Source organism: Astatotilapia calliptera, chromosome 14 (genome assembly GCF_900246225.1).
Source record: "Astatotilapia calliptera chromosome 14, fAstCal1.2, whole genome shotgun sequence".
Classification (NCBI taxonomy): domain Eukaryota; kingdom Metazoa; phylum Chordata; class Actinopteri; order Cichliformes; family Cichlidae; genus Astatotilapia; species Astatotilapia calliptera.
This window is the reverse complement of record NC_039315.1, coordinates 19,845,892-19,868,412: the sequence shown is the minus strand read 5'-3', so window position 1 is coordinate 19,868,412 and position 22,521 is coordinate 19,845,892. Positions and strand designations below refer to the sequence as shown.

At 39.7% G+C, this 22,521-nt stretch overlaps 4 protein-coding genes across 4 annotated transcripts in view; 3 read left to right on the top strand and 1 right to left on the bottom strand.

The window, feature by feature from the left end:
- The first annotated feature begins 158 nt into the window (after nucleotides 1-158).
- On the top strand, nucleotides 159-2,805 carry rflnb (refilin B). The gene is made up of 3 exons (XM_026193640.1): nucleotides 159-778; nucleotides 1,146-1,240; nucleotides 1,365-2,805. The coding sequence occupies exons 1-3, from the start codon at nucleotides 581-583 to the stop codon at nucleotides 1,681-1,683; spliced, it is 612 nt and encodes a 203-aa protein (XP_026049425.1). The 5' UTR covers nucleotides 159-580; the 3' UTR covers nucleotides 1,684-2,805.
- Nucleotides 2,806-6,180: 3,375 nt separating this feature from the next.
- Nucleotides 6,181-8,985, top strand: dus4l (dihydrouridine synthase 4-like (S. cerevisiae)). The gene is made up of 6 exons (XM_026191907.1): nucleotides 6,181-6,523; nucleotides 6,642-6,763; nucleotides 6,947-7,064; nucleotides 7,276-7,398; nucleotides 8,310-8,536; nucleotides 8,634-8,985. The coding sequence occupies exons 1-6, from the start codon at nucleotides 6,432-6,434 to the stop codon at nucleotides 8,897-8,899; spliced, it is 948 nt and encodes a 315-aa protein (XP_026047692.1). The 5' UTR covers nucleotides 6,181-6,431; the 3' UTR covers nucleotides 8,900-8,985.
- Nucleotides 8,986-9,485: 500 nt separating this feature from the next.
- On the top strand, nucleotides 9,486-13,752 carry bcap29 (B cell receptor associated protein 29). Its single transcript, XM_026191908.1, has 8 exons — nucleotides 9,486-9,566; nucleotides 10,083-10,220; nucleotides 10,933-11,033; nucleotides 11,116-11,263; nucleotides 11,336-11,471; nucleotides 11,878-11,980; nucleotides 12,119-12,219; nucleotides 12,585-13,752. The coding sequence occupies exons 2-8, from the start codon at nucleotides 10,129-10,131 to the stop codon at nucleotides 12,618-12,620; spliced, it is 717 nt and encodes a 238-aa protein (XP_026047693.1). The 5' UTR covers nucleotides 9,486-9,566; nucleotides 10,083-10,128; the 3' UTR covers nucleotides 12,621-13,752.
- LOC113035975 (solute carrier organic anion transporter family member 1C1-like) overlaps nucleotides 13,357-22,521 on the bottom strand; it is a 41,918-nt gene continuing 32,753 nt past the window's right edge. Inside the window, exons 12-15 of the mRNA XM_026191906.1 lie at nucleotides 22,133-22,305; nucleotides 17,903-17,967; nucleotides 17,589-17,706; nucleotides 13,357-17,156 (exon numbers count right to left, since the gene is read on the bottom strand). Coding sequence (XP_026047691.1) covers nucleotides 16,919-17,156; nucleotides 17,589-17,706; nucleotides 17,903-17,967; nucleotides 22,133-22,305 — 594 coding nt within the window. The 3' untranslated portion in view covers nucleotides 13,357-16,918. The remainder of the gene's footprint in view (nucleotides 17,157-17,588; nucleotides 17,707-17,902; nucleotides 17,968-22,132; nucleotides 22,306-22,521) is intronic.

Sequence of the window (22,521 nt, the reverse complement as noted above, 5' to 3'; positions counted from 1 at the left end):
TCGAACAATACCAGGAAAACGCATCAACCTGATTTCGCCAGGTTGCAAGTGAATGAGGATCTGGAAAAGTTCCCATGCCTGGCCCGGTCTCTTGTTGCTAATTATCTTCTGACCAATCAGCAGCCACTCAAGTGATTCGAAAGGCGTTTCCTTTCCTGTGTTCGTGGATCTGAAAGCCCCCTTTGAAGGGGGAAGAAGTTTGAAGAGGACCCGCGGGCAGCAGGACAAGCTCAGTGTTTCTCAGAGACAAACCTGCTCAAGTCTCTCTGAATGTCTTCACCGTGGAGGTGGCACAAAGTGCTCGGCGTTTTTGAGATGTTAAGATAAAGAAGTTCGAAAGCTCGAGTTTCTGGCTTTGGCGTTGTGGAGGGAAGGAAACTGATTTACCGCCTGGTTGATGACTTTTCCAGCGTGCAGCCGTGAATGCTGTCCGGGAAGAGGTTAGCAGCTACACCGCGGGACACTGTGACGGAATAATTAAGAAGAAGAAGAAGAAGAATACGGCGGACTGCACGCTGGAAGGAATCCTCTTTCGTAACCTGCCTCTTACTCGCTGGGATTTTGCAACTTTTACCTAGAAATGGTTGGCAGTTTGAACTTGCCAAATTTATGTGAAGGAGATCCTCTGGATATGAGTTGCAGGGCTGAGAGAGGACTTGATAGCCCGGACTCTGGCTTACCCCCTAGTCCGAGCCCCAGTGCCTGGCTGCTGCCTGTGTCCGCAGATAAAGCCGGTGGAGTGAGCTCTGTGTCCGAAGACGAAGGAAGGGGTTCCCTGGTACGTACCACCAGTGTGTCTCACTACATCCTGTGATCTAACCCATCAGTTTCCTGTCGGAGCAAAACAAATGGTCGTGAACTGCACCTGAAATCTGACTTCTTGCTCTTAAAAATGACTGTTTTACTTTTGAATGCATGTTGCTATTGATTTGAGACATAAAGTAGAGGTTATTGAAGTTACTAGGCAACAGCCCTCTTTTAAGTAAAGAAGTAGGGCACTTCAGCACTGAACATACATTTTTTTTTTTTTAAAGTTATTTGTTTATATGCGTAAAAAACCAAAACGTCTTGTTTAAAGCGCCTGTGGCTCTGAACTGGGCCAAAGGTCCCATGTATCCACTGAGGGTCTGTTTCATGTTTTGCAGGTTCCAGCTTTACCTGCTGGATCTTTCCCACAGCTACACCCGCTGTCCTTCGGGGAAGGCATAGCACTTGATCCATTACCACCAAAGGAAATGAGGTGTGTTGTCTTTGATGTGACAGCCCAAAAAGCACGTACAAGAGAAAAGTGGCACTGTTGGCTCACGAGTTAGCTTTACTGTATTTTGTTTGACTAAAATCGCTGCATTCTCTCTTATCCATAGATACACCTCCTCAGTGCACTATGACTCAGACCGCCACTTCATCCAGAATGTCAGCCTGGAGCCGTGGGGCCAAAGCCTCGAACACTGCAGGCAGACCATTATGGCTGTGTCCAACAGCACCTGGCGCCACTACGTGACACAGCTAGAGTTCCAGCCTCGCCATCGTCCCAAGCAGTTCAAGAGCACCACCATCATCTACCCCAAGAAAGCCAGCACCATCTATACCACAGAGCTGAGCTACAACTGTCACCGGCTGTCCAGGCGTTTCCTCTCCAGCGTAGAGCTGGATGCTGTGGCCAACAGAAAGTTACCTCAGTGAGAGTGGACTCGCGGGGGGAGATGGCCGGGGACATGCTGTCATTCCCTCGGCCCCTAAATTGGTGCTCCCTTAAGGCTAGTTGCCACTGACCTGCTGTCTTGTCTTTTTTTGTTTTTTTTTAACACTTGTGTAGCCTGCTATCATTTTATGAAGTGTGTTTATATAACATGTTACAGAGAACAAAGGAGGTAAGACATGGTTTGAGTAGATTAAATATTCAGACCATGTCAGGACATGTTTATATCCCTGCCAATGAATGAAGCTCTCCACTAGCATGGGTGTTACTTTTGAATGCTTCAGGTTGTAGTTGGTTGAAAGGTTTCCAGAGGTGTAATGATGTGTTGTTTTTATTAGCTGTAGAAACAATATGGACCAAAATTAGGACAATGCATATTTGCTCTCAGCGAATTGTGTTGCATTAAGCTGGTCAAGCATGAGTGGCTTCTTTAAAATTATCTTTAAAGCGATGAGGCTGTAGCTAAAGAGAGGAGCACCTTTTAACACTGCTGAGGATGTTCAACGAGCAGAAGAGCAGTAAACACTTTTTTTTTTTTTTAAATATATATGCTAAAAAAATATATCACTAACTTATCCACACTGTACAAAACATCTGGTTTTGTTTTTTGTTTTTTTTGTGCACAGCCAACAACTTAAGCTCTTTGCAAGCCTTGCCTCTAGCTACTGTTAAAGGCCGCACTTAATATTGTATGATGTAAATATTGATGGATTAAGGAAACTTCTCTATTCATAATCGTGTGTAAGCTTAAACTGAACAAGCAGGTAGTTTAGATGAATCATGAGTGTGGAGTTTACTGAAGTGGATACTATGTTGGTATACTTTACTAGCTTACTAGTCAAAGTAACAAGCTGCATTCCCCTGCTACAACTTTCCCTGTGACCTGTTTGGAGTTAGTATTTATCTTGTTGATATTTTAGATCTGACTTTTTTTTATTATCAGATGGTTAAATGAGTCTCTACACAAGTGTGGTGTGCTGAGGAGTATTTTTGTAATTTCTTTTTAAAATCTTAATTGGTGTATTGGTTGACTCTTCTTCTTTTCCCCCCACATCAGTCACATATTCAGTGCCAGTTTAAAATAAAGAGATTTGTTAAAAGAACAAGATGTATGTTTTATATGGAGTGAGAAAAAGGGAATGACTGACCTCTAATTTACATTTGTAAACTGTTTTGAACTATTTCATGGTTACAGATCAAATGCTAGTTAGTGTCTAACCTATTGTCCAGACAATGCCTTGTTAAATCTGAAGATCTAACTAAAGTCATCAGGATTTTTTGTTTTTGTTTTTTTTAAGTCGGCAGCATTAAAATATATTTTGATGTGGGGTGAATTGACCCTTTTAAGTCAGACTTTTTTTTTGGTTTTGTTTTTTTGTAGAATTGTGTTACTTTAATGCCCTCTTGTGGCCACAGAGGCAAAGTGCAGTAATTTGGCTTTCATCAAAATTCTTCATGTTTAAAGTTTGTGCTCTGTTTATTAGCATTGTAAGCATTAGTTCAATATGTCTAAAGCATTGCTGCCCAAGGTGAGTTTCTTCAGAAAGTACTTTCACCTTTGGCAAGTCTTCCCTGATTAGAGTATGAATGTTGCAGAAGCCTCCTGCACCATAATTGGACTTTTCATTATTCATAAACCATGTGACCCAGAGACAGACTGGCGACCAGTACAGGGTGTACCCGCCTCTTGCCCTTTGTTAGACGGGATTTACGACCCTGATGAGGATAAATGGAAGAGAATGGATCTGACTTAATCAGAAAAGGAACCATGAACTCCTGCTTAGAACTTCTTCCATATATTTTGCATGTAAGGAACCAGACTGTTGTATTTTTTATTATTATTATTCTTGAGAATTAGTTCTTCGGGCAGTCCTAAAACACAAACAAACTAGCAGATGAAAATAATGTTCTTAGGAAAAAAAAAAAAATATATATATATATATATATATATACACACACACACACACACAGTGGGGCAAAAAAGTATTTAGTCAGCCACCGATTGTGCAAGTTCCCCCACTTAAAATGATGACAGAAGTCAGTAATTTGCACCAGAGGTACACTTCAACTGTGAGAGACAGAATGTGAAAAAAAATCCATGAATTCACATGGTAGGATTTGTAAAGAATTTATTCGTAAAGTAGGGTGGAAAATAAGTATTTGGTCACCTCAAACAAGGAAAATCTCTGGCTCTCACAGACCTGTAACGTCTTCTGTAAGAAGCTTTTCTGTCCCCCACTCGTTACCTGTATGAATGGCACCTGTTTGAACTCATCATCTGTATAAAAGACACCTGTCCACAGCCTCAAACAGTCAGACTCCAAACTCCGCCATGGCCAAGACCAAAGAGCTTTCGAAGGACACCAGGAAAAGTATTGTAGACCTGCACCAGACTGGGAAGAGTGAATCTACAATAGGCAAGCAGCTTGGTGTGAAAAAATCAACTGTGGGAGCAATCATCAGAAAATGGAAGACATACAAGACCACTGATAATCTCCCTCGATCTGGGGCTCCACGCAAGATCTCATCCCGTGGGGTCAAAATGATCATGAGAACGGTGAGCAAAGATCCCAGAACCACACGGGGGGACCTGGTGAATGACCTGCAGAGAGCTGGGACCAAAGTAACAAAGGTCACCATCAGTAACACACTACAACGGCAGGGAATCAAATCCCGCAGTGCCAGACGTGTTCCGCTGCTGAAGCCAGTGCATGTCCAGGCCCGTCTGAAGTTTGCCAGAGAGCACATGGATGATACAGCAGAGGATTGGGAGAATGTCATGTGGTCAGATGAAACCAAAGTAGAACTTTTTGGTATAAACTCAACTCGTCATGTTTGGAGGAAGAAGAATACTGAGTTGCATCCCAAGAACACCATACCTACTGTGAAGCATGGGGGTGGAAACATCATGCTATGGGGCTGTTTTTCTGCCAAGGTGACAGGACGACTGATCCGTGTTAAGGACAGAATGAATGGGGCCATGTATCGTGAGATTTTGAGCCAAAACCTCCTTCCATCAGTGAGAACTTTGAAGATGAAACGAGGCTGGGTCTTCCAACATGACAATGATCCAAAACACACCGCCCGGGCAACAAAGGAGTGGCTCCGTAAGAAGCATTTGAAAGTCCTGGAGTGGCCTAGCCAGTCTCCAGACCTCAACCCCATAGAAAATCTGTGGCGGGAGTTGAAAGTCCGTGTTGCTCGGCGACAGCCCCAAAACATCACTGCTCTCGAGAAGATCTGCATGGAGGAATGGGCCAAAATACCAGCTACTGTGTGTGCAAACCTGGTAAAGACCTATAGTAAACGTTTGACCTCTGTTATTGCCAACAAAGGTTATGTTACAAAGTATTGAGTTGTATTTTTGTTATTGACCAAATACTTATTTTCCACCCTGATTTACGAATAAATTCTTTACAAATCCTACCATGTGGATTCATGGATTTTTTTTTTTTCACATTCTGTCTCTCACAGTTGAAGTGTACCTCTGGTGCAAATTACTGACCTCTGTCATCATTTTAAGTGGGGGAACTTGCACAATCGGTGGCTGACTAAATACTTTTTTGCCCCACTGTATACACACACACACACACACACACACACACACACACACACACACACACACACACACACACACACACACAACAAAGACCTGAAACAGGACCTGAGAGTTGCATCTACCCATACAGTTTATCCATCTGCTGTTTGAGTCAATTGAGAGAGGACTGTCAAGAAGGAACTACATTTCCGTCACTTGTGTTTGGGATCTTGTCAGAACTGATGGAATTATGAACATGTAAAAATACCATAATATATTCATCCACTATGCAGTACCTTCTGGAAAGCATCTTAATGGCAACAGCTTTATTTTTCAGCATGTTAGTGATGCTAAACACTCTTCTGGTGCAATAAATGCATACCTACAAAAGAATTGACTTTCAAGCTCTTTAGTACAATACAAATTCTGCTTTTGCCTTATTATACTGTAATTCCACGCACGTACATTTTTCAATAAATCTATTTGCACTTATTTTCAATTTTCCTAACATAATGAAAAAGGTGTTTACTAAGCATTTGGGTGGAACTTTATTTTTAAAACATAAATCTTCACAGACTGTGTTTTTTGTTATTTCTTTAGCGTAAATATCTTCATCTTTTCAAATCTCACCTATCAATCAGCAAGCTTCTATTCCAGCATTGCTCTTCAGTCTCGCGCTTTAGTCTTTTGAAGGCTGAAAAGCTAACTTCCCCCGCAGAACCTGAAGGTCGCATTGCGTGACGTAAAGGTGTGGTCGGGGCGTCGAACAACATTTTCTTTATTTTTCATGATTATTTATTTGAAAAAATACACATTACACTGCGAAATAGCTATAGCGTATGTTTGGAGGTCATAATAAAAAAACAAATAAATTAAAAAAGATTAAATACATAAACATACATCTTGTTGCATGACGTAACAGTTCATAAGTCCCAAACACACGCCCGTATTTTTTCCTCCCCTGTACCACTGAGTGGGCACATTTCCGTGAGTGTCGTCTTGAGGTCCATGTAGTCATACCTGCGTATCTCTGTTTAGCAGAATGGCGTTTTACACTGTGAGGTGGGGTCTTCTTTTAGCCTTGAAGTAATACGTCGGACAATAGTACATTTAAACCGCGAAAGGCTTCACGTGCATATTGAGATAGTTAGCTTGTTACGCTACGTGGCTAACGTTTGGCCGCTTATGTGAAGAATGAAGACCGCTAACGGCAACACGAGTGTCATGGACATGTTTGAAAAGGGACAAGTACTGAAAATTTGTGCCCCAATGGTTCGATACTCAAAGTAAGTGAAAGCTGTCATTTCTTTAACTAATTTACAAATTTCTTTGCTTATGGATGAATTTTGGTGAAACACGTGTACAGTTAATGATGCTCACTGTGCTAATATTTATTTCCTTCAGGCTTGCTTTCAGGTCCTTGGTTAGGAAGTACAACTGCGATATCTGCTTCACTCCAATGATCGTTGCAGCCGACTTCTTGCGCTCAATCAAAGCCAGAGACAGTGAATTCACTACTAATGAACGTGAGTAACATTGTAATATGAGCTGGAATGAGCTACTAGGTTGATTTCTTGCACTTCATACCTAGTTTCTTCAAACAGAGAGATTTTCCCTGCGACATAATGTAAAATTTACTAATGCCAGTATTGTCTGTATTGCTATTGCTGATATGATGATAGTTTACAGCTCTTTGTTTATCTGCTCAGGTGACCGACCACTGATAGTGCAGTTTGCTGCCCATGATGCTCAGAGTCTGGCTGATGCAGCCTGTGCAGTGGCACCTTTCTCAGATGGAGTTGACCTCAACTGCGGCTGCCCCCAGAGGTGCAGCTACTGATAGTTTAAACTAATGCTGTCACTTTTCATTATTTAAACAATGTGATTGTACAGAGTAGCTTTTTCTTTGTTGATTCTTAATATTTACATTTTATTCCAGAAAGTAACTAAGAGTTACTGGGACCAGTAGTTAGGTACAAATCTAGTAAACTCAGTGTACTCAGAACGCTTCAGTATCTTTTTTGTGTGTTGTTTTCAGGTGGGCTATGTCAGCTGGGTATGGTGCATGCCTCATTAACAAGCCAGAACTTGTTAAAGACATGGTGAGACACGTCAGAAATCAAGTGGACAATCCAAACTACACAGCATCAATTAAAATAAGGTAAAAAAAAAAAAAAAGCCACACATACTAAACTTTGTTTCTTTTTGAAGAATTATGACCCCTTTATAATATATAACTTTATAACTGTACCTGTCAGTGATGTTTGTGAACGACACTGTTTAGGTACAGTATGGAGTAAATGGAAGAGCGGCTGGAGAGGTGGAGGTACGCACTGGACAGAAGAGGAATTAAAGTGAATAAAAGTGAGGCAGAATAGATGTTTGTGAATGAGAAGGAGACAGGTGGAATGGTGAACATTCAAGATGTAGAGGGTGTGAAGGTAGATGAATTTAAATACCTGGGGTCAATCATCTAGAGCAATGGACAGTGCATAAGAGAGGTGAAGAAAAGAGTGCAGGCAGGGTGGAGATGAATGTCAGGGGGTGATTTGTGGAAGGATAGCAGCAAGAGGGAAAGGGAAGATTTGCAAGATGGTAGTGAGACCTGCTATGGTTTGGAGAGTGTGGCACTAACAAAAAGGCAGTAACCGGAGCTGAAGTTGGTTGAGCTAAAGATGTTCAGATTTTCATTGGGAGTGACCAGGGTGGACAGGAATAAAAACAAGTACCTCAGAGGGCCAGCTCTGATTGAGCAGTTTGGAGGAAAAGTTAGAGGGGCAGAGTTGAGATGGTTTGGACATGAGCAGAGAAGGGCTGGTGGAAGGATGTTGAATATGAAGCTGCCAGTTAGGGGGAAAAGAGGAAGAGCACCATGAATGTGGTGAAGGAGGATATGCAGAGGGTTGGTGTGACAGAAGCGGATGCTAGAAACTGAGTGAGATGGAGAAAGATGGTCTTCCCTGGTAACCCTAAAGGGAGCAACCGAAGGAAGATTATTTAAAACAATACTAGTTATGATTATGATCCTACTTATTATTGGTATATTAATACCGTTACTGTTATCTTTCACAGAATTCACAAGGACCTAAGGCAGACAGTGGATCTATGTCAAAAGGCTGAATCAGCCGGTGTGTCATGGATAACAGTCCATGGTCGTACAACAGAAGAACGCCACCAACCAGTCCATTACGATGCTATAAAGACAATTAAAGACAGTGTTTCTGTCCCTGTCATTGCCAACGGCGACATAAAGTATCTCCGGGATGTGGAGTCAATCCACGAGCTCACAGGTGTTGATGGTATGTTCGTTTTCAGCAACATTGTAACAAATATACTTCTAACTCTGGCAGTTTTCTTTCTATTTGGCTCATGGTTTTTTCTTATCTTTTTTATTAGGTGTCATGGCTGCACGTGGGTTACTTGCTAACCCTGCTATGTTTGCTGGCTATGAGGACACTCCTTTGCAGTGTATATGGGACTGGGTGGACATATCTGTTGAACAGGGCACTCCATTCACATGCTTCCACCATCATCTTATCTACATGCTGGAGAGGGTTAGCTCGCAGCCGGAGAGAAAAGTGTTCAATTCTCTGTCCAGTACTTCAGCTGTAATAGATTACCTCCAGAATACATATGGATCAGTACATGATCTCAAGACATGACCACATTGAAAATTAACGGCGTGACTTTAGTTTTTATTGTTATTGTTTTTATGCTCAATAAAAATTTTTAATCTATAGCTGTGCAATTTCTGTCTCTATTGCTTTCCTTTTTCCGCAAGTGTGCGATAGTAGGTTATTAAACAGAATATAGAATAATCGTGGGAAGAGTGCATCTCTGTACATGCGTAGTTTGTTTTTGTTTGTCATGTTTATGTAAAGCATTACTGAGATGCAATATTTCTATTGGCTTCAGGGGTTTAAAAGAAAAAGATATTTCAGTGTTCTGAGAGTGGATAATCAATATGAAGTGTAAGAAATTTATTTCGTTATTTCCTTGTCATGAAGGAAAAAACGGCTTCAAGTAATTAATTATTTGCCTTCAACGTAAATGTCACAATCTTCCCTATAACGAAAATCTTCAATATCATGAAATGAAAGGGGTGTTCAAACAGCACTACAGTTTAAAAATGAATAGCAATAACTGTGGAAAATAATTGTACATAGGACGGACCGCATTTATATTGTTAGATTAAAAATTGTAATAGCGCCGCGGCTTTTATTTTGAAAAACTGCAACGGAAGCTATTCTTTCGGAAGAGGCGGTAGGAGGACTCGCTGGTGCAGGAAGACAAACTTACTTTGCCCTGTTTGATTTCAGAAGCTAACTAGTAAGTATCTCAGTTGCTGCTTTTACGGTATTTTGGAAGTTTCATATATGTCTACTTGGAATCTAGCATAACGTGTTATAGCAGGCCTTATAATAGTCTTAAATAGTTAAAAAAAAAATGTATGTTTCTATATCACCTGCGTTAGTTGCATGTTAGCGTTAGCTCATGTGTTAATGCAAGCTTGATACTGAACGCTGGCTAAAGATGGAAGAGTGAAATCGTTGAAAGTAGCTAGCCGTTAAACATATAAACGAGCACTCTATTTGCACGTATTTGTTGCGGTGATGCTGTGAAACCAGGTTATAGTAACAGCGGTTTGACAGTTCACTCTAAGCCTCTGCGAGCTTCCGTTAAGGTAAATAGACTGGGTTCGAGATTATTGCAGTCTTTTTCAACGGTAGTGTTATTACTGAGAAATGGCCACGTACGATAGGTAGCTTACCTTCTCTGTACCTGATAGTTTGTTGAGGGAGGCTGGTGAGACCAATTCCTTTCCCATTTCTTGTTTTCTGTTAGGTTTCCGGTCTTTTGGTTGGTTTATCTTCAGAAGCCATCAGCAAAGATGACGTTGCAGTGGACAGCTGTCGCTCTCTTTCTCTATGTGGAAATTGGCGTCATTGTCATCCTCTGTTTACCCTTTATCTCTGCCAGGAGGTAAGTATAACTGTCACTCTGTTCTCAAGTTGAATATGGTTTTGCACTCAGGTCTCTGTTGACAAAGGAGATCCTTTCTTCTTCTTTTGGTAGCTCAGTTTCGGGGTACCCACAGTGGATCCATATCATTCTATCTCTTCTGTCAAACCAACCCTCTGCATGTCCTCCTTCACTACATTCACGGATCTCTTCTGTGGTCTTCCTCTTTTCCTTCTCCTGTTGAGTAGCTCAACATCTTTTGTCCAGTATATCCACTATCCCTGTGCACATGCCCAAACCATCTCAACCTAAGATGTCCCCCTGATCTATGCATTTCTAAGCTTGTCTGTTCTGATAACTCTCAAATTAAAATCTGCCAACATCTTGAACTCACACATCATAGCAGGTCTCTCTGAACATTTCCTTACACTTTTGCTGCCATCCTTCTGTTACAAATTACCCCAGAAACTCATTTACACCCACTCCACCCTGCCTGAACTCATTTCTTCATCTGTATTGTGCACTTTGTGGTACTTTGGATTGCTGAAAAAGGTACTAACTAAACACTAAAGAATGAATAATGACGACATTGTGCATATGTGTCAGGTTTGTCTCACCACTGGCAGCAAAGTGTGGTGTTTGATTCTGCGTCAAATATACTGTCAGCTGTAGTAATCCTGTAAGAAATGTTATGTTGTGCACCATAGTGATGTGACTTCAAATGTTTGTGCAGATGGCAGAGCATTTTCCATCTGAGGATCTGGAGTTGGATGTCAAGATTCTGGAATAAAGTGTTTCTCACCATGATCATAATACTCATTGTTCTCTTCCTCGGTAAGCAAACAATCATCCCTGTCTGTATTTTTAAGGCTACTTTTGGACTTATGGGGGATTTCTTTTTCTTTGGTTTTTAAAGATGCTGTCCGTGAAGTGAGAAAGTATTCATCTAAAGAGCACGGCGCCGATGCCAAGCTGCAACCAAATATGTTCGACCACTTGCACATGAAGCTTTTTAGAGCCCAGAGGAATCTGTACATCTCTGGTTTTGCCGTCTTCCTGTGGCTGTGAGTCTGTGCTCTAATACAACACCTGGACTTTGAACCTGGCTTTCCTCTAACCTTTGTGTGTTTTTGCAGCGTTATGAAGCGGCTGATCACTCTGATTAATCAGCTGGCGTCAGCGTCTGGGACTACGGCTGCTCTTCAAGCACAGGCTGAAAATGCTAACCAGACTGCTGAGAAATACATGAAGGACAATGAACTGTTGAAACAGGTAATTGCACAAAGATCTGTTATTTGTAATCAATAACCCACTTTGAACTGCATGTGGGGAAACTCATATAGGTCAGGGAATAAGTTACACAGTTATTGAATGATAAAACAGAATTTCAAAGTCCAGATTTTAATAGCACATATTAGCTTGTTGCTTACATAATCTAAAGCTATATTAACAGAGTACCCAGTTGATTGTAATCATATAAAGATGAATTGAAATGGAAGCTACCCAACTCAGCTTTAACCTTTAATCCACATCCAGAGCATATTTAATGTTTATAGGCTGCTCAATGGTTTGACTGTTCAGTTTGTATGCCTGGAATATGCTTTGTGTTTTCCACTGGAGGTACTGGGATAACTATATTTGACTGAAGATTTGAATATATGTATTTTTATGTTATCAGACTCTGATGGAAGGGCGGGGTGATAGGGCTACTGCTGAGGGCATGGACCTGCTAAGGAAGGAAGTGGAGAAACTGAAAGAAGAACTGAAGACTTCTGGAGATGGTTAATATCTGTGTATATTTCAGTCCTCTACACCTTCCCTGGAAACAAATGTAGCTTTTATAACTTGTCAGTTTCTGTAAACAAAGACATGGGGGGTGGGGATTCCTTGTTCTCATGTGTCATTGTTTTCCTCTCCAGGTCTGAAGAAGTCCCAGTCAGAGGCAGATGTAATGAAGAAACAGATGGAGGGCCTCGCCAGGGAGTATGACAGGCTGTTGAAAGAACACCAGGAGCTCCAGGTAATGCTGAGCTCTGAACACAGCAGGGTGATGATTTGCTGGATCGTTCACTAGCTAGATGTAACAATTCAAAGTGACATTCAAGACAATTAACATCAGGCAGGCAGCCTCAGATCAGCAGTGTGGTTCCTCCATATTTCGTGATCAAAGAAGCCATCAATTTATCGTTTAAGCTTAGGCCTCGAGTATGTTTTGTTGAAACATTTAAAGCACAAATCACTAGTGAAAGACTGCAAATTCTGTTCACTTTCAGGTTTTCATCCATTTCTTTAACAACTAACAGACACTTTGAACCTTTATGGAGTGTGGAATTGTATAATACAGTATAATATTTTAACTGATATTTTCATTTTCTCTCCTTTCAGAATCTGCGAGACAGTGGAAATAAAAAGGAAGATTAGATGAAAAGTTAAAGGTTAAAGTGTTTACTTAGCTCAGTCACAGACAATTGCACCACATGCTTGACCATCTGTAACACCGTGTGTCATACTATTTAATTACAAATTAAAGACTGGCTCATCTGAGGAACATGCTTTCGGCTGGTAGCAGCAATGGTTTCAAAAGTCTTAAACCTTTATTAGAGCACGAGACTGGCTTAAATGGAATGAGTAATATCTGTTTCTGCCTGGTGCAGCCTGACTAAGAGGATTTTCTTTTTCAAGGGTGCGCTATCGGGCAGATTAATTGTGCAAAGCAATTGGAGTTCAGTTAGTAAGTGACTCAGGACTGATCACAGAGCACCTAATATATCAAATATCAAACAAAATGAGTGTTTTCTGTCTCATTTGTTTTTGCCACTTTGCACAAGATATGGGGAAAGTTGAGTCGATCTATAAATGTGGTAAATGGTTACAAAAGTATTTTTATGCTAAAGGTTTTCTCTTGTTTTTGTGCAGCCACTTGCAGCTTAACTTTAGTATGCAAATACAGACTGCATGTACAGTTGCACTGAGATAAATGAGCTTCACTTTTGTTTTGCGGTGTTTCAGCCGATGTGCCAGATGTTTTTACCTGTACAGCTGTAATGGATAACAGTAGGTAGAGGTTTTAGCCAGTATCTGTTTGTTTTTTGTTTTTGTGTCTGTGTTTAGTTTTTTATTTCCTTTTATTTGAAGTTGTAAAAAGATCTGGCACATAAAGTAAAACTTTTTTTTTTTTTTAAGTCCTAGTTAGGTTTTTGCCTGGATGTTCTTCACATGGTCAGTTTTGTGTTAAGGTGCACAGTTTGCTGGGATTCATATTTTATGTCACAAAAAAAGATTGTCTTTGTTTTGTTATATATATATTTTTGTGTATCTTTTAATTATCCAAACAAAACAAATCCATGTCACTGTGAAACAGGACCTGCGATTGTCATCACCACATATTTAAATGTTTGCTTTTTATTAGTGATTTACCATTGTTCATTTTCCCGGTAATATAAATACATGTTCATGTTGCGCTCTGCTGTTTGGACGTAAAAATCAGATTTAAGTGCCTTTCCAGTGGATGTAGAAAGTAGAATTTTCTTTAATAAAGGTTATTTTTTCCTGCGCTTTGTTTTGACTTCTTAACACAAACTCTGTTAATCATTTATCTGAATTTCAGGAGCAGGACCACACTTCCCTTCTGGTCCGTGTGCCTCCTGCACTACAACCATTTTTTTTTTTTTCCATTTTCCCAGCTAATGAAACAAATCACAAAAAACCCATAATGTGATTGGGTATTAAAATTCTTTATTTTAATATTTCATTTAAGATATTCCTTGAAATTTTACAAAAATAATCCAAGAAAATTATTTACATTCTGATTTCTTTAATGCAAGCAAAGACCTTACATTATTGAGATAATGACTTTCTTTCTCTACACCGTTCTGAGTTTGTCAGCCTGAAACTGAACCTGAAGATGACACAGTCACCTCATGCTGCAACTTACCCAAATAGTACGTGTGTTGTGGGTCCACGGCTCCTTTGAAAAACGTGAATTCATGACCTTGAAATAAAACTGGTGACTGCAAAATTATATTGAATGCCTTTTTTGAGTCACACTGAACATTCTGTTACTGGAACAATATCACTTCACCCTGATATCTAAAAATAAAAAAATGGGACTGACTAAATCTGATTTGGCACTTGAGTGGAAAGTTGCAGGAAACTTCAGAATATTCCTAACAGCAGTGCAATGCAAGAAATCCTCCTTCAATCCACACGCTGTTTTTAAAGGACGCAGTTTAACATGTTTTTAAAACCCAATTTTGCCTAATTTCATCCATCCACAAATCAAGCAAATACTTTCAGTTAAGGTCCCCTAAGCTACCAAACCAGAAGCCATATTTAGATTACAGGTTCTCATCAGCGATGAGATGCTGATAGCCCACAGCAGAACAGCAATACAAAAGCTACATGGTAAATAGTGTTCATTTTCAATAGAGTTTATGCTACTATAAATATTATCTATAAATATTATAAACTATGAAACCAGCATATTACTTAAAACACACAGCTCCCGTTGAAAGTGACAAATACCACAACATGTGATGTTGAGGCAAGTTTTTGTCACTTGTAATAACAGGTCAGATGATGCTTTTTGTCATGAAAATATACAATCATGTAGGGACATATGTGTATAAATATATATTTGTATTTATGTATTTTATTTGTGTGTGTGTGTGTTGGGGGGCAGGGGGAGGGGTTTGCATTATCAATACTTCTGAATACACTTTAGTGTCAGTGGTAGGATGCACCCTAAGCTTTATCATTTGCTGAAAGTAGAGAACTACAGACTCGAAAATAATCTCACATCAAACAGTCTCTATGGGCTTGAACTGAAACTGTCTGATCCACTTACTGCTGTTGCAACTGTCCGAAGAAAATAACACTCCGGGAAAGTGTGTCTGTATTAAAAAGTCTGTCAAATCCTTTACCACGTTTTGAATTTTAAACTGGGCTAATTTAGTCTTTCTGCTGATGTACATATTAAGGGCGTCTGGTATTACACAAATGGGTGGTCGAAGGAAACTGTTTTCTGAATCATAGAGATTGGCAGCAGTGTACACTCGTACACTGCTGCACTAAAGAAAAGTGTTGCGATGAGTCTCAATAATCGGTACTCGACTTTCAACCATATCAATACTTTGGGCATGAATTTGAATGCATTCCAGAGATCACGACTTCATCAGTCATTGCAAAACATCACATCAGAGCAGCTAGTGTACCCTCAGATAATTTCATCAGATCCCTGAACAGAGCTCTAGTTTAAGCAGTCAGATATCTGATCATTTGCTCTCAATGAAAGAAAATGCTAAAAAAAAAAAAAAAATGTCCAGGATTTCAGTGACAGACTGGGATAAAAAGAGTTCTTTAAAAAAAAAGTTGTATAAAATTTAAAAAATGCTACATACTCGATTCATACAACTGAGAAATCACTGTCAGATTTTACAAAAATGGGGTTAATGTTTAAGAGAAGAAAGGGGAGATAAAATTGTGACATTGGCATAAAGACACACATAAAGAATACAAAGGTAGAAACACCAACCAGTGAAACGCATGACGATGGAAACAGAACTTTTACATATCAGCAACAACAATCACACACAGTGTTTTCTTCTTCTTCTCCTTTTTTTTTTTTACAGTAAGTACTTTATCAGTGTTGCAACAATACAATCTCTGCCTTATCCAAGGCACGACAACGGTTATTTAATACCAGAGCCTGGGGAGCCCAACTGAGAAGTGTAAGATGCAAATTTGATCTGATACCAGCTATTAACAGCTTTAGTCAGTTGTGTGTGTGAAACTAAAACATTTGCACCACTCAGAGGTAAGTGTCATGGCTCTAGAATTTGACAAAAGCAGAGCTGTTTGCTGAAGCAGATTTCACTAAAATACAATTCCCATTTCTAGTGATTATGAATATCAACGGACCCAAAGTTCATATCCAGAAAGCACAAAAACAACAAACTGCTATACACTCACAACTTTGGGCTTTTAAGTAAAAAGCAAAAATCAATTGTTTTTTCCTAAACGAGTAAAGAGCCGATGATCTGAAATTTAAAAGTAAAATGAAATTGTTTTTTAAAGATCTCTGAAACACACATTAAGAGGTAACAGTTGAGTGAATGAGGCACATACCGAAACATCATATCAATATCCTCCAAGTGTTACTGAAACGAGCAATTCTACAACTCACTTAAAGGAGAAAAAAATATCTCAGGTCTCTAAAGGCCAGATTTTTCTTTTTAGGACATATCAGTTTGCTGTTGTGCCTCTGGTTTATAAGGCCACTTTACCTCTTCAGTTCTGTAACACTACTGTCAGCTGGAATAACTTTGAAAGAAAGATCTTAAAGAGGCAGCTTTTGAAATGCTGGTGTTTAAAATAGTACTGTTTTGCAGTAGTCTGTACAAGTCACATTTCCTAACTGATATTTTCTTCAACTCAAAAATATCGTGTTTGTATTTTTTTTTTCTTAAAAGGAAAAACAGCATGTACATTCAAGAAATATTTCAGTCATATCAAATTTCTGTCAGATTTACAAAGCCTTTACACATCCAGCAGTACAAATATAGAATTTCTGTTTTACATGAGATGACTGGACAACAAGTGATTCCCTGCAAATCTTGTTTTCATGTGAGCGAGCGTGCATGTGAGCGAGCGTGCATGTGTGCAGCGGCGCTCTGGACATACTGTGGGTATATATGCGGCCGTCAGCTCTGCTGGCTCTGTCAAAGTCGTGTCTGCCTATCTGTGCTGTTCTCTGATGGGTGGTGTGGCTGGTCAGAATTAGAAATAACCAACTCTTCCTTCCTGAGCACCTCCAGTTCGGTTCCACCGTTCCTCAGAGCTCCGTGGATGGCGCTTCGTTCCTCCTCCTTCAGCTGTCGACTGAGCAGGATGAAGCCCGGGATGCAAATAATAAAGGAGATAGTCCGTAGGCTCAGAGTCAGGCCCAGGTATGCTATTCTGAGAGGCACGAAAAAGATTGATTTGATGAAAATTAGCAAAATTTGGCAAGACATCAGACAAGAGTTGGTTATTAATGCTGCAATAGATTCCCTATGTTGAGTTGTACCAGAAAATTGAGCTAGGGTAATGGGATAATATTTATTAATTTTTAATAATCATAATTTGGAAGCTATAAACAGGAATTATAATGTCTCACGTAGAGCTTCCAGGGGTTACAGAAAAACTAGAAAAAAAGAAGTAGGGTAGGCAAGAGGTTACTGCTAATTCAGTTCAAACTCAATGAAAGTATTTCCAGTAAAGCATCAGCAAATAAATGAGATTAAGTCTGGTCTACAGAAGGTCACACTTAAGGCTGCATTATGTTGAATGTTTGGACTAATTAAAAAAAGGGATTCACAAACGACTGAATAGTACATGTGTAAGTACAACCTGTAGGCGGTGGTGTTGTAGATTCGACAGGCTCCTATGCCCCCACACCTTTTCTGACCCCATTTTAGACATGTGGTGTCAATGATGGCTCCAAAGTAAATGGGTGCTGGGATCCCTGCTGTAAGACAAAGGAAACAAAGTCTTTTCACAGTCACGTCTCCTAAAAATGAAACAACAGGTAACAGCGAACACTATTTTGAAAAATCTGAACAAACATTTTATGACTAAACTTGGACAAACAAAGCAAAGGTTTTCAGGAAGAGTTAAACCAAGATCAAATCCCAGAACATTCCCGACTACCGAACAGGTCTTACCAAGGGTCCGTGTTGCCAGTGCGTGGAAACCCAGGGCCAAAGATTTCAGCTGTGGCTTGATGCACCTGCATAAATAAAATAAAATAAATAAATAGAACATGGTTACTATCATTTAAATCAGTTTCTATTGTTACTGGACAAAAAAAAAAAAGCCTATTAGGTAACACCAGAAGTAATGCCACTGTTACTCAAGCGAGTGTAAATGTAAATACAAAATGTAAACCATAGCTGTTCCACTTAAACAACAAAATATATGACATTTGATAAACCTGTTAAGAAGAACTTTTACCATTCCTATGGAAACTAAACCGTCTTTCTGATCTCTGAAAATGAACAGAGGAATAATAAGATGACTATTCACGCACAGCGCAAAGTCACTACATTCCTGCCAGGCCACTGGAATCCAACAGGATCAGCTGACATGGCTTTAAGAGGTCCTACGTTTGTGTGTTAAGTGTGTGCTTATGTGCTCGCATATAGGAGGGTGTAATTCCCTTAGCATAAATCTCTTTACTTGAAAAACACACCCGAGTTGGATTTATAGGGAGAACAAAGCAGAAAATAAATGATTAGCACATGCATGTGTCACAGCATGTCACTGTAAAGTCCACAGTTAACCACCAGAGGCCGCTGTGTGGCAGAAAATTTGAAGCCTGGTTGATGACACATGATTTTGGGTTTGTATACCACCTTTACCTCTGGTAAAATCCTGAAGATGTGTGAGATGTTTCTGTACAACATTGATGCTGTTTTTGTGTACACAAATAAGACTGGTTGTGTGTCAGTGTATTGGATCCAGGAGTGGAAATGCTTCTATGATAAGACTTAGAAGATTACTTGTATCATCAAGCGGGCTCTCCGAGTGAACGGCCCTACAGCTATCCCACAGGCATGTGAACAACTTTCAGGAAAGACTGAACACAGAACAGCCCAAAATGCATTTTTGGCTTCAGATGGCAGGATTAACTATATAACAGGTACAAGGGAGCTGCTATAAAGCGTAGTCTTGGATTATTACATTTATTTTACTGTTACATGTCTACTTGACACTCAAGAGTTATTGTCATAAATCAAATAAATCAGTTTATTATCAGCAGGTCAAAATGTTCACCTGTCACTTTCTAAGTAATGTGATTGTGGAAACTGATGTCTACTGACACTGGTAATTACCAGTGTGCTAAGGAGCATATCATAGTTTTCAATGATACGTGTACTTCCACACATTGAGATCAGACATGTCAACAAGGTAACAGTATCTGTTTTAGACTTTCCAGTGTCACTGAAATCATTTGTGACTAGCAGAGCAAAGATTTGCCCTCACCGTCATTCTCAACTAACCACTAGAACAAATGTTGGGTTTTTTTAAAATATTAATTTGACAAAGTCCCTTTTTTATAAGTTTGGCAGACAAACAAATCCACAAACAAGTATGCAGCCACTGCTAATAACAGGAAGTTTATACAAGGCTTTATGAAAACAAGCTCCAAAGTTTTCAGTAGTGAAACAAGCAGGTATAAAATTGTGTAAGAGTCAATGGTAACTACAACAAATGACATTAAGCATTTAGGACTGACTCAACTACTACAGGAGTAGTAGTACAGTACAGGGCTTGTTCTAAAGAGTCCAAATTATATGATATGCCCTTCATATGCAAAACATGCACATGCAACAGGTACAGCATTAGGTCTTTTCAGATGGACTGTGTGGGCATCTCTGTGTAGCTTATTGTATCAAGCCTCATCAAGGCGGCCTGGCAAAGACTCGAATCCAGTCCATCGGATAGATTTGGAAAATGTGCATGATGACATAGATTTTGGACTTTTTCTATCAGTCCAAACACTCCCACATGGATGTTCACAATATAAAGTAATTCAATACTAGCTTTCTGTAATTTAGGCTTTGTTTTTGCAGAAGCGTGTCATTGTCACTATGTGATTTGCTCACGAATGTGCTTTGTCAACATATTCTTTTTATTATCTCATATCTCATATGAGAAAACAAAAACTGTAATAATGACCTATATTAATTATTAGAGATCACCAAAATCTACAGATTTTTCTTTATCAATTAGAAAACAGATTTTTTAAATATTGATTTATATATTTATTAGGGGTGCAACGATACACAAAATTCACGGTTCGGTTCGATACTTTGGTGTCACGGTTCGATATTTTTTCGATACAAAAAATGTTCATGCATTTTTAATTTGTCATTTATTAAAATTATAAATATATATTTTAACTCAAAAGTACAGTTTTTGAATTTAACCCTAACCCTTGTGCGTGTTTTTTATTTTGACAGCGAATGCGCACCTGCGGACCACTTATGTGCAGCCCTGGTTATTTAGCTTGTCATATTGCAGCCACAGAAATTCTTTTGTCCATGAAACCATAAAGCTGCACTTTCTTTTTGCCTTATAGTCTGATTTGTCGTAACTTTTCCGTTTTGTGGTAAGCTTTTCTTTGGCTGTCACTTCTTCACCCTGACCTGTCTTATTTGGCTCAGCAGAACTGAAATGCTTTTACACACTCACTCACATAAGCTCAGCGATTCTCTGCGCGATCAACCTCTCACATGTTTAAGCTGCGGGAGATTTCACTTGTCATGTTTGCATAGTAAGCTAACGATTAATAAGACGATGTCAGAGGAATTGGTGCACAAATTATCATCACTCACAGATCAGTACTGTCGCTCTCTATACACAGTTCACACGATTGCAAAGTGAAAGCAAAAAAACAAGCGCAAATTCAAACGCGATTTCAATATGTCACATATTGACAGTGGCTCACCGATGCCAATGACATAATTACCCAGCTACATTTCCGAAAGAATGCAGAAGCATTGACATATATTTTTCCTAGCTCCAGGACGTCGGGCTAGCGATATTGCAAGCCCTGTATCTGATTGAGGAATCACTCATCTTTGGAAAAGAGAGTTTATTACAGAGAAATGTCTCTTTCCAAAATAAAAGCTATACTATCCGCTTCTTCTGGGCTATATTCTCAGCAGCATAAGGAGAATCATGTGCTAACAGCTGTCTAAATGACTCGGCTAAAGTTAGTAGCATGCTTGTTGTTTTTGTCTTTGCACTAGGATGATGTCAGCGTAAATGTGCAGTCATATTCGTTGTGTTCCCACTAGTGCTTTCAGGTTAATCTCGTTGAAATGACCTTAACGCCACAACACGGCAAATCTCCGTTAACACCGCGGATCACTCCGTGCATGGGGCTAGACGGCCAACACGTTAACGAGCTAACTGCGCTAACACACTAGTTCACACCAATGTAATTGAGCATTGCATGGCACATTCAACATACTGTTTTACTTTAGTCCATGACTCGCTTACCTTCAGGGTCATACATCACATGAAAACCAAAATAATTCCAAACGCCAGATCTGAATGACGTTCAATTTGCCTGTTGCAAGGAGAGCTTAACTTCTGTCTCGCTAGCTTGCCCTGCGCTCTTCCTTCTGACTATGCTGTCTGTGTTGAGCTCTCAGTGGATCTGCGCTTGACAGTGCAGCCTAGGCGGAGTAGTCGAACACAGATTCACTGAGCGCTCAACACAGACAGCATCGTCAGAAGGAAAATTGATAAAATAAATTACAAATGTTGTATTGTTCGATACATATGCGTACCGAACCGAAAGCACTGTATGAACGGTTCAATATCGATACGAATATCGTTGCACCCCTAATATTTATTTATATTGGCTACAGACTCATGCTGCAGAGATGGCTGCAGGAAGTCTGTGCTCAAAGTCACAAGGCACAACTCCGTGTACATGCTGATTAATTAGTATAACAACATTTTATTAAATCTGAATTGGTTCAAGATGTTAGTATTTCCGTGTTTCTGTGTGCGGCAATGGAAAAATGTTCATCATGACCAAAGTTTTTTTGTCTTTGCTGTTTCGACCGCTGTTTGTCTGCATGCCAGGCCGGGCACAGCCTCAACAAGCCACACTTTCGAGCAAAATACTGGCAAGGAAATGTTGGCTGTCCTTTGAGTGAACCTCCCAATTGTCCACTGTTATCCCAAACCCAGGTGTGTGGGGATTTCAAGGTAAGGAAAATACTAAACAGTACAAGAAATGCTTCTTGTACCACCTTAAATAGACAGTTCTAAAAGTTTGAAATTGAGGCTTGATATAAATGCTAATACGAATACAGGGATAATGTAGTTATTTCAAGATCCTTTCTCATTATATGCCTTAAATTTAATCTGACCTGATAAGAAGCATGTATCCTGGTGTCCCCCCAAGAGAGATGATAAAGGAAGTGATGACAGAGAGAGCCAGGAAGTACGGGAACATCCTGTCACAGTCGTCCTTTTGAGGGCAGTGACCTGTACTGGCCGTATAGTTACCAGCCACACCGACACAGGAACAGTTAGAGAAGACCTGGAGAGACACGCATATTCCACACATATGACCATATAGCTAGACACAGACAACTACAGACAAATTAATGGAAAAACCAGTGTGCGTGTGTGTGTCAAAGCATTGTTGCCCAACACCTTACTGAGATAGAGGGAGTTCAGAGAGGGTTTTCCTTTATTTTGTCACTAGCCTGTATGCATAGAATTGCAAACTACATTTATATACAAATCAAAAGAT